Here is an 18,400-nt window from a genome sequence, read left to right as displayed (position 1 = left end):
TTCTACTTCACTGGGGAGGGTCTCTGATAATTTTCATCACTTATCATCTAGATGAATCTTCCCCAGAATGCATGCTCAGTATAAAGGTGAAGTAATTTACAGTCATAGAGATTAGGTAAATGGACTAGGTTATAGGCACAAAGACTGCAGCTGCTGTCTGTCCAGCCTTCTGAAATACCTCTGAGCCTTACTCATATTTGATGCAGGACAGACAAGACCCAATTAATAGAGAATTTAAGGAGGAGAACTTAATTAGCAATATACATGTATACCTAGCAACAATTTATGTCTAATCAGCGTGAATATATATGTAATATTTTGTCATGTATACGGCAAGAATATCCTGCACAAGATAGATCAAATCAGAGAACAAGTAATGACATGCCAAGGGAAGCATCTGAAGAGGCTTAAGGAAGGCCTGGCATCCTCCCCCTTTGGTGCTCTTTGTTTAACAAAGGAAGTGGCCTTTGGACAGAATGGAAGAAGCTTTGAAGGGAATCACCATATCAACACGATAAGGAAAGTACTACAAAATCTTAGAAATGGTAGGATGGCAACTGACTGACACAAGATAGCACATGAATCATGAACTGTCAGAATGTAATTTATAAATACAAATCTTTGATAAGATTATGAATCTGGGGTACACAGCCAATGGGAAAACAAAGGAGGGGATAGACATGGAGAAGACAAGATACAAAAGATCACAGAATCACAGAATCACAGAATGGCCAGGGTTGGAAGGGACCTCAAGGATCATGAATCTCCAACCCCCCTGCCACATGCAGAGCTACCAACCTCCTCATTTAATGCTAGACCAGGCTGCCCAGGGCCCCATCCAATCTGGCCTTGAACACTTCCAGGGACGGGGCATCCACAACCTCTCTGGGCAGCCTGTTCCAGTACCTCACTACTCTCTCTGTAAAGAATTTCCCCCTGACGTCCAACCTAAATCTCCCCTCCCTCAACTTAAAACCATTTCCTTTCGTCCTGCTGTTATCTACCCTTTCAAAGGGTTGATTCCCCTCCCCCCTGTAGGCTACCTTTAGGTATTGAAATGCTGCAACGAGATCACCCCACAGCCTTCGTTCCTCCAGGCTGAGCAAGCCCAGCTCCCTCAGCCTGTCTTTGCAGGGGAGGTGCTCCAGTCCCCTGATCATCTTTGTGGCCCTCCTCGGGACCCTCTCCAACAGCTCCCTGTCTTTCTTGTACTGGGGGCTCCACACCTGGACGCAGTATTCCAGATGGGGCCTCACAAGAGCAGAATAGAGGGGAACAATCACCTCCCTGACCTTGCTGGCCATCCCTCTTTTGATGGAGCCCAGGATACCATTTGCCTTCCGAGCCGCAAGGGAACACTGCTGGCTCATATTAAGTTTTACATCTATCAAGACCCCCAGGTCCTTCACCACAGGGCTGCTCTCAAGGACTGCTCCTTCCAGTCTGCACGGATACCTGGGATTCCTCATGCCCAAGTGCAAAACTCTGCACTTCACTGTGTTGAATCTCATTAGGTTCACCTGGGCCCACCTTTCTAGCTTGTCGAGGTCTCTCTGAATGGCATCCCTTCCTTCAACCATGTCGACTGCACCACTCAGCTTGGTGTCGTCAGCAAACTTGCTGAGGGTGCACTCGATTCTGTGATCAATGTCATTGATAAAGATGTTAAAGAGCACCGGTCTCAAGCAGACCCCTGGGGGACGCCACTCGTTACCGGCCTCCACCTGGACATGGAGCCACTGATGACCACCCGCTGTCTGCGGCCTTTCAACAAGTTTCTTATCCATCGAGTGGTCTGCCCATCAAATCCACATCCCTCCACTTTGGAGATAAGGATGTGGTGGGGGACCATGTCAAAGGTGTAACAGATTATTCTTTTACATCATTGTCTCAAAGCTTGCTGAGGACACAGATGAACAAGTTCAGGCAAGTCCTGGGCAGGGGTTGTGAAATCCTTTGTCTGAGGGGCACAGATGGACAAGGCCAGGGGCAATGAGAGAGAGATAAGCTGCAGCTTAATGGCATTGAAGCGGTCTTTTGTGTGGGCTTATCTTGAGGAAGATGGCCATCTCAGGGGGTACTCACATGACTCTTGCTCAAGCACCTAGGGATGTCACATAGGCAGAAAGAGAAGAAGGATAAAATGGGGACCTACAATCATGAGGAGGCAACAGATTCCTCATGAAGAAGAAGAGGTTTCTGCTATGAAGAAGCCTCACAACCTCCTTCTCTCTCTCCCAGACTTGCTCTGTGCTCTCTCCCTCCTGGACTTCTCTGCGCTCTACCACAATGCTGAAGAAGAACAAAGGAGTCTGCCATCAGATTCCTCACTACGGAATTCCTGCATGCTGACGGACTCTCCTGGGCCCGCTACCTGAGTCCTGCTGCTTCCTCCTGGATTGGCTCTGCAACTGCCTCCTGCTACCCACTTGCTGCCCAAGGCCGGCCACACTGCTGCTCTCTGCGTTCCCCCCTCCCCCTCTCCCCCTGCTTCTTATGCCTCAGGCCTTTAAACAGCATGCAATGGGACCGCTGCTGGATCCTGGTGGTGACTATCCCCGCTTTACACAATTCTTGCTTCTTTCCTATCTTTTCTATCGCCCTCCTTCCCTTCCCCGTCCCCCTGATTAGGATTTATAATAAACTGGTTGGACTAACATATGAACTGTTGTTTCTTAATCTCACACCAGGTATACAGATATTAAAAGAACCTCATCTCCCTCCTATAAATTGGAGCGAGACAAAAGGCCTTGCTCAAGTCCAGGTAAATGACATCGGTCGTCTTTCCCTTGTCCACCGATGCCGTCACTCCATCATAAAAGGCCACCAGATTGGTCAAGCATGACCTTCCTCTGTTGAAGTCATGCTGGCTGTCACGGATCACACGCCCTTTCCTCATGTGATCAAGCATGTAATCCAGGATGATCTGTTCCATGATCTTCCCAGGCACAGAGGCGCGACTCACCGGCCTGTAGTTCCTGGGGTCCTCCTTGCTCCCTTTCTTGTAAATGGGAGTGACGTGACCCTTCCTCCAGTCACCCGGGACCACACCTCACAGCCATGACTTTTCAAATATGATGGAGAGCGGCTCGGCAACCACCTCAGCCAGCTCCTTCAGAATCCTAGGATGCACTCCATCCGTCCCCATAGACTTGTACGCTTTCAGTCTCATGAGGCGGTCTTGGACCTGCTCTGTCTTCACAGTGGGGAGGGATTTACCACCTCGGTCCCCACCCAGAGGTTTAGGGATGCAGGGCTCAGGGATGTGAGAAGTACTGGAATCCTATCCGCCAGTGAAGACCGAGGCAAAGAACTCATTCAGTACCTCAGCCTTCTCTTTGTCTGCTGAAGCCAGTTCTCCTTTTACATTTACCAAAGGAGGTACACTCGCTTTGGCCTGTCTCTTCTGGCTAATGTACCTGTAGATAGTCTTCCTATTGTTTTTCACGTCCCTCGCCAAGTTCAGTTCCAGCTGCACCTTGGCTTTCCTGATCCCGCATCTGCAAGTCTGGATGGCATTCCTGTATTCTTCCCAGGTGACACGCCCTTGTTTCCAGAGCTTGTACGCACCTTTCTTCACCCTCAGCACGCCCAGCACATCCTTACCGAGCCACACCGGCTTCCTACCTTCTCTGCCCGCTTTCTTGTTCAGAGGGATGGAGAGTTCTTGCGCTCTCAGGAAGGCATCTTTGAAGAGTAACCAGCTCTTCTCAACATTTTTGTTTTTAAAGACAGCATCCCAGGGGATTTCGGCCAGCAGTCCATTGAACAGCTTAAAGTTTGCTCTCCCAAAGTTCAGGGTCCTGACGCCACTCTTCACCGGGCCCAGATTCCTTGAGATCACGAACTTGATCAGAACGTGGTCACTGCAACCCAGGCTGCCTCCAACCTTAACACCATTAATGATTTCCTCTGCATTGGTGAGCAGCAGGTCCAGCAACACTTCACCTCTGGTCGGTCTGTCCAACACCTGGACCAGAAAGTTATCATCAACACATTCCAGGAGCTTCCTAGACCTCTTGCAACTCACCCTGTGGTCTGTCCAAGAGATATCTGGATGGTTGAAGCCCCCCATCAAGACAAGAGCCCATGAGCATGAAGCCTCCCGCATCTGAAGCAAGAAAGCCTCATCAACAGTCTCCCCTTGATCAGGTGTCCTGTAGTATGTTCCTATCACCAGCTGGCCTTTGTTAGACCCATCCCTAATTCTAACCCACAGGCTCTCAACCTGATCCTGACTGTTTCTCAGAGGAAGCTCCTCACAGTCTATCCACTCTTTGACATAGAGGGCAACTCCCCTACCCTTCCTACCTAGCCTATCTCTTCTAAAGAGCTAATAGCCCTCAGTGTTGGTATTCCAGTCATGGGAATCATCCCACCATGTTTCTGCGATAGCAACAAGGTCATAACTTTCTAAGCACATCACGGTTTCCAACTCGTCCTGCTTATTTCTCAGGTTGCATGCACTGGTATAAAGGCACTTCAGCTGGGCTTTCCATCTCACCGCCTTTATAGAGGATCTAGGTTCCCCTAGAACAGCAGCATCCCCAACATCCCCTGCCCCCAGTCCATCCCTTTGTACTTCACTGTCATCGCCCATCAGGTTCGATATGAGCCCTCGAATGACTCGCTCAACCCCAGCAGCCCAGATTTTGCTCCCTTCCCCCTTCATACCTATTTTAAAGACTTGTTAATGAGTCCTCCCCCTCAGAGACAGACTACTTCCATTTGCTGCCATCATGCCAGGCACTGAGTAAGTTTCCCTGTGGTCAAAAAATCCAAAATTCCTGGATTTGCACCAACTTCTAAGCCATTTATTTATGAGGTGGGTTTTTTGGTACCTCTCAGTGTCCTGCACTGCCACTGAAGGTATGGAAGAAAACACCACCTGCACAGCCACTCCCTCAACTACCCGCCCCAGTCCCCTGAAGTCTTTCTTGATAGCTCTGAGACTTTTCTCAGCAACTTCGTTATTGCCAGCCTGGACTATCAATAAAGGGTAATAATCGGAAGGGCGAATCAGACCAGGAAGTCTCCTAGAAATGTCTCTGACCTGTGCCCCAGGGAGGCAGCACACCTCCCTACAGGTAGGATCAGGCCGACATATAGGGCGTTCTATTCCTCTCAGCAAGGAATCTCCTACAACAACAACCCTTCTGTCCTTCCGGGTGGAGGCAGTCTTGAGGCATGAGGTCAACTGCTTTTCCCGAGGCAACCTTACGGGTTGACCTCCCTCCACACCCCCACTCACCTCTCCCTCAAGTTCCAGGGTCTCAGATCTATTTCTCAGAGGTACCTGGGGAGCTGAGGATAGTCAGGATGGGGGACGCCCACTTTGTCGAGCTAGTACGTTTCCACTCCTCCCACCTTCTCGAATTGTTCATAGGAGGAGGAGAGGACAGGAGGCTCACTGCAGCACTGTCAGCCCGCCGGTTCCCCTCACCCACATGCCTTTTCCCTTCTCCCACTTGTTTACAAGGCAGCGGGGGGTGACATACTCCACGTAGTGCCTCAGCTACGCACCAAGATCTCGGGGCCAATAGGGACTGGCACCACCAGTCAGTCTCCTTCTCACACTCGTTTATGGTCCTCAGCCTCTCTACCTTCTCTTTCAGGTCAACCACAAGGCTGAATAAGTGATGTAGTTGGTCACATTTCATACAACTACCACTGCCATCACCCACCACTGCAAAGGCCAGGCTCTGGCACTCATGACAGCCAGTGACCTGTGTACTAGCATCTCATGTTGGGGCCTCAGTCTGAGTCTCCACACTAGTCTTAGCATCAGCTATCCTTTCAAACACACACAGGACCTCAGTCTGAGTCTCCATGCTCTTTTTGGCTGCAGTCTTTTTTCTGCATGAGCATGGGACTTCCACCTGGGTCTCCACAATTTTTGTGGTGTTAGCCTTCCTCCGGGGTGCAGCCATTGCCAACCAGCAGGCACACTAACACTACTAGATAGCCTTAATGAGGTGTGCCTGATCAGGCCCTCCCTGCTGCTGGTCGTGCTGGCTCTGCCCTTACCCTGTTGCCAGGTCGTTTACAGGAGCCCCCACACTTATCACTCACCCTGGCAATAACAACTGCCCTTTCTGGGGAGTCCCATGTATGAGTGGCTTACTGTTTCTCCTCAACAAATCAGCCTAGGTGTTTCTCATACACCTTGTCTGGCGAGCAGCGATATGCTGCTGCCCTCCCCGAGGCTTTTTCAAGGCAAGGGGGAATGGGTGCAGAGCCACTGCCCTGGCAACGCTCCAGCTGTGATGGCCACTCTCGCGAGAACTGCCCAGCCGAGAGCTGCCCAGCTGCTCTGCTCTCTCGGGGATCCCTGAGTGAGGGAATCGACCGAAACCCCCCTCTACCTCGTGGTCAGTCGCAGTGCTTCTGGCTGGACCAGCTCTGAAGCAGCGATCCTTGGTGCTCAAGCTGTACTTGAGATGTACTATTTCATTCATAGGTGTGCTCCTGCTTGCCGGATGCCCACCATTTCAATTGTGAATAAAATCTACTTTTACCAGAGGTACCATCATGACAAAATTATTTGGATATTTCCAACACTATAGCTCTGGAATGGGATGGAAGGAATGAAGAGAAGAGCTTTGAGACTGGAAATGTTTATAAAGTGTATCTACATTAACCCCTTAAAAAATTTATAACTGGTTATCATCAAGAGACTGTTCCACAATGTTATCCTCTACAGAACAAAACTTTTCAACACTGATTAAACTCTATAAATATGAACATGTAGAGAGTAGATAATTGTACTTATTATCAAGTCAAACACATTCCCTAATGGTAACTTAAAATTTTACTTTCTTAATTGTGTTCTTAAATCATTTTCCTGGAGGCTGACCAATTCATTTTGTTTTTTAATCAGAAAGGCAATACTTCCTCTTGATATGTGTGAAGGCACAATTAACTGAAAAGGTATCTGGTCATATTCATTCAAACTATTTCATTCTAGTTCACTTCTTGTTCCAAAGGATTAAGTCTGGATACAAAGACTACCTATCTGCCTAGTGTGCTATTATATAGCTTATCACTGGTCAGCCTGGCTTTACCCCTTTCCCCCTTCATTTCTAGCTTAAAGCCCTATCAATCAGCTCTGCTAATTGCTGCACAAAAGGCCCTTACATCTGAGATGCTTCTCATCAGAAAGCAGCAGGCCTCACGACTGAAAAATCCAAAATTCTGCTCGCTATACCTTCCTTGGAGCCACATATTGATTAGCTGGGTCTGTCTGTTTCTGGACAGAATGATCTTACAGGTCTTTTCCAACTTTAATGATTCTATGTCCATGATTTCTTAACAATCATCTAAAAGCTCTGAAGACCTCTTTGACTGCCCTTGTACTTTTCTTTCTACTTCAACACTGCTGACATGAAAAAATAATAATGCTTAATAAGCAGAGGTCAATATAAGGCTAATGAGTTTTCTAGTAATATCTCTTACCTGAGCCTCGGGAAGGCAGCAGATATCCCTATGGGGTGAATCTGCTTGGCACACTGGGCTCTCTGTTCCCCTCAGAGGGGAGTCATATGACAATAACCCTTTGTTTTCTTTGATGAAGGTAGTTGTGATACACACAGTAAGCTGACTAGCCCTAGGGGACCCCTACAATCTAGGTGGACTATCATCCACATCATCATTTGCCTGTCCATTATGTTCTAAAGCTTCATACCTGTGAATAAGGGCACCTGGGAAGGTGAGGTGAGGCAGGAAGAGAAGGCATTTGCCTGCAAATCTAAGATAAAACCTGCTTCCATTCCTCTCTGCCTCTTAGATTCCCTTCTTCAGTCTGGTTCCCCCTTCTCAAACTCCCTGATGCTCCTCACCCTGCCCATCTGTTCCTGAATCTCTGTCCCCAGGTTGAGCAGTTCTTTTACCCAAATGTACTTCCCACAGGTGTGCTCACTGCTGCCACCAAACACTGACAGAAAACTTGGTCTTAGCCTGCAGCCCGAGACTTTGGTTGCCACATATTCCCTCAGAAGCTCTATCTGGCTAGCCGTGTCAGTTCCTGCAGCACAGAAGACCTAGAGAACTTTGCTCCTTGTGAGTAGTTATAAACTTAACATCTGTGCATCTTAACATACATATGATGATTTGGTCCTCCATTTATTGTTCTCCCCTATGTCTCTTTACTTGTAATATGAAACTCCTACTTAGTAATATGTCATGGTGGGTTAATTAAATGAAATCCTGGCAGTAATTTACTATACGAATACCAGGAAGCTTCTATTTGCAGCGATGCCAAATACCATATCTAGTATCACTAAAAAAAAGACTGAAAAGTATCATAATAATTTCTAGAAAATACTAATACGCTTTAAAAAATCTGATTATTTTTTCTACACGTACACTTGACTATGCAGTCTTTGACTTTCTTAGGAAAATCCTATTATTTACCTGTAAATGGTCAGCTGGCATTTTCTCAGAATAAACTGTACTCAGGAAAAGATCAGTGAGCACAATGCACAAGAGATTTTGACAATTTGCATCATCAACATTTGCATAATAAATGAACATGCTACTCTGAAGTAAGACAGGACTATACGTGCATAAATTAGTTTGTACCACTTGTCTCCTTGTGCAGTAAATGTGAGCTGCGCCAAGTCTACACAAATAATTTCTGCAGTATCTATGATAAATCTGAGGGATAGCATTATTTGATGAAATTGCAGTAAAGAATATTTTAGTAATACTATTTATAAAACTATGAGGAAATTCTGAAATTATGACATATGTTTTTTATTTTGGAGAAAAAAAAAATCAGGATTACCATGTTCCATCCTAATGAAGATCGTATTCATGTTTTATTGCAAGAAAGGCCACTGACCTATATTGCAAGAGTTGTAAAGTATTTGAGATTCTGAGCCTTAGCTTCCTAACAGTTCTGGGAATCTCAGCTGTCTTTAACTGAAACAAAGGGAAAGTAGCACACTTAAGATGCATCTAAAATAATTTTCTAAATAGAAAACTAAATGTAAAGGTATTATTTTTAACAAGAAAAGGCTGTGCAGAACATACATATGCATACACTGTAGCAATTTCATTTCATTTATATTCATGCTAAATTAATACAGTGTATTATAATCCTCCATAAAATCCTACTAATGTAAAAAAAATATATATCAAACTGCTACAAGCTCAAATGTTTTAGCAGCACAGGATGAGCAGTGATATAACTAAGTCAGACAAATGTCATCCTTTCATCAATGCACAAAATAATCCTTTCCTATGTCTGTGGTGTAAGTCTGCCATATAAATATAAGGCAGAAACACTATACATAAGAGGTGGTGCTGAGAGAAACTCAAGAAAAAAAAAAAAAAGTAATAACTTCTTGAGGAACATTGAGGAACATCCTAGAAATAAGAAATAATATCATTATGACACATTTTCTACTGGTCTGACTTGCAGCGGCACCAACAACTGTGCATTTTTAAGTATGACAAAAAGAAAAAAAAAAGTTTTAATATGTTTTAAAAGACAAGAAAAAGCATTAAAAAAATTGTGCTTTCATTACGTATCCCCAGTCAGAAAAATACTGTACTAAACTATGAATCCTTGCTGAAAAAGACCACAGAACTTTAACATCCTATAGACACTACAGCTGAAAATCAGAGCCATTATATCTAGAAATATTATCACAGAATACAGAAAGCAGAGAAAGATCCAAGACTGTAAGTGTTACAGAAACAAAACAATGCACAAAATGCACAGCCTGGAGAACGAATTGAAATAAGAAACAGAATTATGCTTACAACATACTGAAAACACTATACGAACAGCAAGAGAAATATTATGACAACAGATCAGTAAGATCTCAGAAGAAAATTCCAAAGAAACTCTTTCTAAAAAGTTCAGAAATTGAATAATCAGACAATAATTAAAACAATGTAGAGCTACTAACAATGTGTATAACTTACAGCACATACTTTACAAAGAGTCAGAAGAATACCATAAAGTCGTGTTTGCAAATATTACAGTTCTAATAAATGGCTTAGTAGGATGCTAAGCAGCAGTTGCTACAGTGGGACCCAGAGGAAACTAAATGTAAGGAAGAAAAAAATCAACTCTTCAAAATAAACAGAGCATTAACAGAAATACTTTTGAACAGGAAAAGAATAAAACAACTTAAAATTTTGTTAGAAAAAATATCTAGTTGATTTTGACATGGTTGGTTAAAGACCTGTAATCATACTACTGTCCTCACAGGAAGTAGAAAATCAGTTTTAATTTTCAGTTAACAATAACTAGCAACAAAATGTGACATTTGTAAAATATAATGAGTTAATTTTAAAATATTTATTAAAATATGTCAGCATATCATGTTTTACTCTTGTGGAAATACATCTCAAATAAGTTACATTCTTTGAACTACATTAAATGTAATGTTAAAAGGAAATACTGTCTTATCTTGTAAAATGCTATGTATAAACTAACTAGAGGAAAAGATGAATTCATTCCTAGAGTAAGCCAAAAGTAATTTTAAATACACAATAAAATGTCACAATCTGTCTACATTCTTTGAAAACAGAGTGAAAACTGAAGTATGGATACTAAGCATTTTCATAAGTATTTTCAAGTCTACAGGGCAAAATAGTAGGCCCCTCAGTTTAAGTTCAAGATCAAGTCTTCAGTACATAGCTCAGTTTTCAAGAGGTCTGTCATTCATAACTCCCACAAAGTCAGGGATTAAAATCTGCCCAACTTCTTTCAGAAGAAAAATAAATTTCATTTGAGTCCAATTAACTATGAAGTAAAAGCACTTTCCTTCCCATCTTTTATCCTAAGAGACATATGCTAACTTCAGATTTAGTTTTGGGGATAGAAATCTCAGTACCGAATTTGATGCATATTGATAAAGGTGATATAGAGGCCACGTGAAAAAAAATAAATAAAAATTAAGAATACTGTATGTCTTCAACATGTCTTATTTAAAGATTCAACCTTCATAGCCATCATGGTTCTAAAGCCAATAAATGCAAGAACTGCATAAAGTGAAGAAAAATCTTTTCCTGTTTTACTGCTACACAAACCCAAGACTAATAACAAACACTTCATTCCCTATTATCCATTATGTCTGATAAACAGTTTGATATTAAAAGTCTTGAAGCTTCACATATTGTTTCCCGCTGTTGTAAAAATCAATTTCTCCATTAGCTTTTTACTAGCTTCCACAAAACTAGATTAAATTTTGTGGACTTCTTTCTCAGTGGAAGCATCAAACCTTTTATTAATTCCTCTTCATTTCAAATGTAACATAAGAATTATCACTCGTGTGCTCTTCCTACACCATATTGATGAACTACCAACCAGTCCACAGAATACTACTGTAGAGTGTCCTTTCAAGTCTATCAAATAGAGCAAATTTATCCACATCAATCTTACTGAGCTCTATTCTACTAAAACCATAAATCCATTGAGAAACAGATATATTTTATAGAATGAATAGAACCTGCAAAATAACAAACCTTAGCCTACTATGCACCTAAGACACAAGTCTGAGCCTCCACAGTTTATATAATGTAGAGCTCAATAAATACTGCTACGCTGCACCAATTTTTTTGTATTATTACAGTTAAAATCTCTTGCATTCAGCAAAGAGATTACAATCTTCATTTTATCATTAATATGAAAAATGCTAATTGAAATTCTTGAAAAGTCAAGGAAAAAAATAAAATAAAACATTAATGAAAAAGATCTGAATAAATAAATCTTTAAGGTACTAAGACTCAATGTTCTTGGCACTAATTTCACACATTTTCTTTTAATGTACAACATTTTCTGTCAAAATAGACTGCATTTTGCAAAATAGACTACATCATATTGAAAATAAATTGAAATTGAAGTATGTCAGACATTTTTCATATTTTAGATGGTTACCAATACTGAAAAATGCCAAATGGCTTAACACTTCAACTTTAAAGTTATAAAATCGTAGACAAAGTTCATTCATAGCTACTTCTAATTGCCACACTAAATACAATACAATAGCTCAGTTTGCTTCTATTGCTAGTTTCTTCTTTAGAGAGAAGCCCATCTGCAGTAAAATGGCTTATGTGAGAGTTTTATATTTTTGTCTGTTTTTCAAAATACATATCTTGGTACATTCTAGTGTAACAATAATATTAAATTAAAATATTGCTACTAGTTTATGCATAATTATTTATATCCTATATTCAGAACTTATTCTTGGGAAACAGTGGCTTGAAAAAAGAAATTAGGCATGTTAGTAAAATGGTTAACAACACTAGACAATGTAATAAGATATATGCCTACTCTTTATGATTAGATTGAATGACACGTAAATATCAAGAAACAACTTGAAAAATCAATTGATTCATTTAGAAATATGTGATTTTGAACATGATCTTATGAATTTCACTTAAAAATATATAATTTGTAAACTGTAACTGTGACTTGTTATTCCAAATGGACGTTTTCACAGATATTAATGAATCATTTTTTTTCTACATTCTAGTATTTGAAAGTAGACGGATACCTACAGTCAGACATATGTGTTCACAGATTTGTTTTCAAATATGTTTGAAATAATTTTAATACAGATTCAAAATTCTAGAGTTTAAAATAAGACAGAGAAAAAGCATACCTTTTCTGGATCTATTGTTGTAATGACCCATACACAGTGTGCATTATCTTCATATTGAACTGGATAATTTGGTGATGTAATAATTCCACTTGGTCCACGTAAATTAGAACCACATGTTCTAGCTAAAATGACAAACAGGAAATAAGATTATTTTTGACAAGCTGCTTTATTTAAACAAAACTTCATAAAATTGTCATATCATTAATTAAAACTTGCTGCAAAAGAATTACTAAATTGAAACATTATATATGAAGATGTTCAGTTCTGTCAAAGAAAAAAAAAAAAAAAGCAAAAAACAAAATTAGAGGAATTTACATTTCTTTATTCTCAATTTAGGTAAATTAACTTCAATTAACATATAAATATTCTGCTTAGAGTGAACCAAACAGTGAGTACTGAATCTCTCTCAGTGTTTGGAGGGAGTCTTTTGTGTACAAGATTGAATTTACGTGAAGGTGCTGGTACGTACTCTCCTTTGTGAGTTCTCTGCAGTTGCAGAAGTCTAGACAGTGTGCAGATCTATATAACAGTATATTCTTAACCCAACTTGAAAATCTGTGGTGTCTTAGCTCTTTACAGTAGAGCAAAGAAAATTAGGAAGAAATATAAAATAATTTTGGGCAGTAGCCTTTTTATAAAGCATGGTATAAACCATCATATTTCCTCAGTCATATTCATCAAAATAATTCTGAAAATGAACTTCTTTATGAATTGTTACTTTTCAAACAGCATTAAGGATAGATTTTCTAAAATATTAAAAAAAAAAAAAAGATAAAATCAAATATCACAAGTTATTAAAAAAATAAAAATAAAAACTTACATTAGCATTGAAATCAGAGTTACATAACCCAGAGCACTTCAAAATTCAACTATCTTGTTTTTGGCACTACAGGACTTTGGTAACAGGCTAGAACATGAAATTTCTAATACTTCGTTAGGTACTGTATATCTTCAAATACCCGAATTCCAGAACTTACCTGTATTAACGTTTGAAGTAATTTAGACTACATTCCTTAAAAAACGATAATTCCTTCCCCTCAGTACTGGATAAATGTATCTATCAGAATCCTAGCATTTGAGAAAATTCTACTTTTCATCTTTCTCTGTGCCTGCCTCCATTACGAAAAAAGGGTATTTCCTTACCTCACTACTGGGAGAAATTATGAGCCAAATCTAATACAATACTGGAAGTGTAAGTGGTATAAATACAAAATAAAAAAAAATAAAGGAAAAAAATACTTTCAGATTTTCTATTTTCCTGTTACAATCTTGTTCCAGCACTTGGTCCTACAGACTTCGAAAATTAACTATATAGACCACATCTAGACTGAGATTGCTATGACTCAGTCTTCTATGATAAAGTCGGACTCCCATATAGTCTGTTGTGGAACTCTATTAAGAATTTTGCTTCCAATTCATATGTATTGTAAGTAAATTTTCCAAAGATTCTCAGTACAGGCCAAAAACAAAACCAAAAAAACTTATCCATACAGGAAACCCTACCATATTAAAGCATCATTGAGTATTACTAACCAGTTTGTTGTGCTTTGTGCAGCAAGCAAAAACCACAAAAAGCTAATTGCATTTAAGTATCTGTAGCAATTGGACAGATCAATACAATGGGAAAGGCGTTACAACAAAGGTGTGATGACAGAAGGACCAGCAAAATAGAAAGGTGCTACAAAGAAAGAGAAAAATATTGTTCACCCATATCAGAAGTTTCTAGGTTCACAGAGGAAAGCTTCACTGAGGAAGGATCTCTTTCTGGAGATCATTCCACAGTGCCAGTCAGCCCTTAAATGAGAAACAGTATGAAAAAAATAGTTTACAGACAGATGAAGTAGATCTTGTTATGAGATAAATCATATCAAACACTTGCAGAGATTACTGCATCTTTTGTAGCAGAATCATAACGCAGTCCCCATCTGAAGGCTGACCAAGGAATGATGAGCCCTATCAGAAGTTCTATCTGGTGGAAGCTTTGCTGTTGTTGTTGCTAGTGTGTTTGTTTGTTTGCTTGCTTGTCTACAATTACATGAGTTTAATTGTGACTGATATCATAGTTTTTTTTCATTCTTGAACAAGAAGTTCAGGGCAACTCTACTCCCTCTGCAGTTTCTCTGTCATGTGCTGGCCTGATAACTATCATTCAGCATAAGATTTTGTGAAGTAGAAGTACTACTTCATGGCAACAAATAAAATATATCAAACATTTTGTATGTTTGTTTGTTTGTTTGTTTGTTTTATTAGTGGTGCCAGTTCTCTCTAAATTTTCTGGTGCTGAGAACATAAAACAAGCAAATTATCATGGTTAGGACTTTCCTTAACATGTACGCTCCAAATGTGTGATCCAAGTTAATGTTTCTACTAAGAAACAGTAAAAGTTACATACAAACAAAAATAATTGTTATTATTCCTAATTACCTCTTTTCTGGATTATTTTGACAGGATTTACATCCTTTTCTCCTGTTTTATTTCAGACAGTAGATTAAAATAGGAAAAAAAGAACACAACTAGAAAAACAAATAAAAAGTCCCCCCTCTAACAAAATAGTGAGGGTGTGGAGAACTTGGAAGTCAGAAAAAAAAAAGAGAAAAGAATTTACACATAAGATAAACTTCTTTAGTATCTGGGACTGAAAGGAAAACTAAATGACTCTGAAGTTCTCATATTCAGGACTTCAATTAGAAAACTGTAATTTAACCTAGCGGATTAAACTGAACTAGTTTTACTTAGAATGTTTTATACGACAAAAAGAAGATAAAAGGACATTTAATTTTGGATACATATAATTTTATATATATGTGTGTGTGTGTGTAATTCTATATATATATACACATACAATTTGTGCTTTGTTTCAAACATCATTCCATTGCATTTCTAAACAGAAATGATGAATTACCCTTCCAAACTTCAGGAAAAATTTCCAAGAATAGTTCCTACCTCGGCAAATTGGCCTGTGGTCACTCCAGGCAGCCAGTGTATCTGTCACTCTCTGACAAGTGATGCTCTTAGAACCTTGCAGCACATAGTTATCTTCACAGGAAAACTGCACACTTGCACCCACCCTACGAGAAAAATGGGAAGAAAGAGGAAAGAATTACAGTATATTTTAAATAACAAACTCACACAAAATAAATATATCACAGGTTTTCCAGGTCCAAACAAAGAAATTAGGATGGGAAATTTTACTTCATCATTACTACCTACATAAAAAGCTATCCTAACCTATTTGGAACAAGTATACCATGTTCACTTTGTCCACTATTTTAAGAAATAATGTCAGGAATATAATGCAATTGTGATATTAATTTTCATGCTTTTATTAATGACTTCAAAGTAAGCATCAAAAATATGTAATCAGTATTCTTTCAGATAAGATTTATTCCATAAATAATTTCAACTTCACATTTTCTGAAATCCTAAGCAGTTAAATAGAATAATTTGTCAACATGTACTAAAAATAAATATTTATTTCATTCAATTCCTTATTTTGCTGAAATGTCCTACTAAAAACTGTGCAAAATGCTAACTTTCATTAGGATTGTAGTACTGCTGCTACACTAGCAACTTTTAAATATCATAACTTTTTTTTCTACAGATTTTTTTTTGAAGAATGCTGACCAACATTTATGAGAGTTTATATCTAGTTGCTGCGTGTCAGAGAGCTTTCCAAAAGAGAACTGAACTTTCTGCTTCCATAAATTTTTCTGCCTCAAAGCATTTCAATTATTTGTGACATTCTTTGTTCCCAACCACAAACAACCAATTCTGCTGCTAGCTTTCTTGCTCTTGAAAATTCTTATTTGTTTATTTCATGTTGTGAAGCAAGGCATCTTAATAAAACAGATTTCTCACTCTGAGAGAGTCATTGAGTCCTATACACCAGGGGATTGCAGGACAGCAATCAGAAAGCTCAGTAGCTAAAATTGTATTGTGGAGAAAAGTTAATATAATCTCACTCACTAGCATTCAGACTGTTTCTGCCCTTCAAGAACAAGTATTCTGTTTTCTAGAAGATACCGCAAAGACAAATTTGATGGCTTATTATGAAGTGCTGCTATACTTCCTTCACATAACTTTAATTGGGTCTTTCTTTTTATTTATATTTTAAAATTTGAATGAGATGCTACAAATCTAGGAAAACTTTAAAAACCAATTTTGCTAATATTTGGTGCTTGAGCTATTAGATGTGGAAAAAATCAAGGGTGGGGAGCATATTAACTTCCTCCTTCAGTAGTTAATAGGAAATGCACTAACTCCTTTCAGTAGAAAAACTTTCAAAAAGTTATTCTTACATTTGCCATAGTCTGCTTTCCTTCAGAACATTCTTAAAACCCTTTGAAAAAAAAATATATATTCCAAATACATACTTTAAATTAACAAGTATAAGGATAAGCATTCATTAATAAGAAATAAAGGAAAACATAAAATTTTAGTAGTTTCATATATACACTTACAATGACTCTATTTGTTTTACTATTTATACAGCATGCATATATCTATTTTCTCTGATATCTGGAAATATGAAAATGTAATATTTTTAAACAGTGAATATCATCTTTAGAAATGTTTGAGCACAAGCTAAGTGACATAAAATAAAACATGCTGACTGAAACATATTAAAAATAACCAAAAAATCAAGTCAAATCATCAGTTTGAAGAGCACGGTAGAAACATGAGGAATTCAAAAGCTTCTCAGTGTTAGAGTCAAGGTGGAGAGAAACTTGAACACCAGCTAGAGACATTAACAAGTACAATCTTTTGAATGTCATTTAAAAAAAATCTAATTAAAATTTAGATAGGCTATAGAAGAGCAGTCGTGGGTTTTACTAAAATGACAGATAGTTCTGCACAGGATCCTTGCGTGAAGACATTAACTATTAAACCTGCTTTAATATCAGCTCAGAAACAACCTATATCAGAAGCATCTATTGTGAGAAATCAGATTTATGTTTATAATGATTTTTCTGAAAACAGATATTTCCAAAAATATATATATATATATATATATATGATACATGATAAAATAATTAAATTGGTATTGAAAAAATATTCTGAAAATTTTAAGTACTGCAGAATGGAGATTGAGAGAGTCAGATTATAAACCATGTAAAGAATAAAAGATACTGTAAACTTGTCTATATGTGAAATGCATTTAAAACAATTTCATGAATTGAGAATCACGAGATTAAGATTTTTATCCTACTTTTTATCTTATTCTGATACTTTAGGGCCTGAATAATAAAATGTATTTTTATATATTTATATGTTATTATTTAACATATAAAATGCAGATAGAGACACATAATTTTAGATGTTTAAAAGAATGGTTGATAAAGAGGAATGTTAAGCAAGCTGAGCCCCTAGAGTACCGTCTGTTTCCAGAAAATCAGATGTATCTAATAAGCATCTCAGAATGGGTTGATACAGCCTACAATATGAGTTCTTATACCCTAAGTAAGGCCTGAATTGCTGAACCTCTCACTGACTATGTTTGACGGTTTCCCTTAGAAAGGGAACTTCTTAAAGCACTATTTCAATAAATCTGTTCTGCAATTTCAATGAAAATTATTAATTCACATAATTTCAAAATGTTAAAAGTGAATGTTTGTAAATTTTGTTCTCATCCTTACCTCCATAGTCACTGAGATAATCTGCAGAGACTGCAAGTGTTTTACTTTGCTTTATTCTCTATGTACACAAGAAAACATTTGCTCATTTTTTTTTCTTCTACTTTGAAATTCAACTGTATCAAAACAAAATTTGTGAATTATTAA

The 18,400-nt window shown here is 38.7% G+C and overlaps 1 protein-coding gene across 1 annotated transcript in view; it reads right to left on the bottom strand.

The window, feature by feature from the left end:
• Positions 1 to 18,400, bottom strand: part of CSMD1 (CUB and Sushi multiple domains 1) — a 1,018,930-nt gene that overhangs the window by 285,535 nt on the left and 714,995 nt on the right. Inside the window, exons 9-10 of the mRNA XM_031611018.2 lie at positions 15,564 to 15,688; positions 12,621 to 12,742 (exon numbers count right to left, since the gene is read on the bottom strand). Of these exons, the coding sequence (XP_031466878.1) occupies positions 12,621 to 12,742; positions 15,564 to 15,688 (247 nt within the window). The remainder of the gene's footprint in view (positions 1 to 12,620; positions 12,743 to 15,563; positions 15,689 to 18,400) is intronic.

The sequence above is a fragment of the Phasianus colchicus genome, chromosome 2, assembly GCF_987193195.1.
Source record: "Phasianus colchicus chromosome 2, bPhaCol1.hap1.1, whole genome shotgun sequence".
Classification (NCBI taxonomy): Eukaryota; Metazoa; Chordata; class Aves; order Galliformes; family Phasianidae; genus Phasianus; species Phasianus colchicus.
Note: the sequence above shows the minus strand (reverse complement) of the source record. Positions and strands in the feature narration are given on the sequence as shown.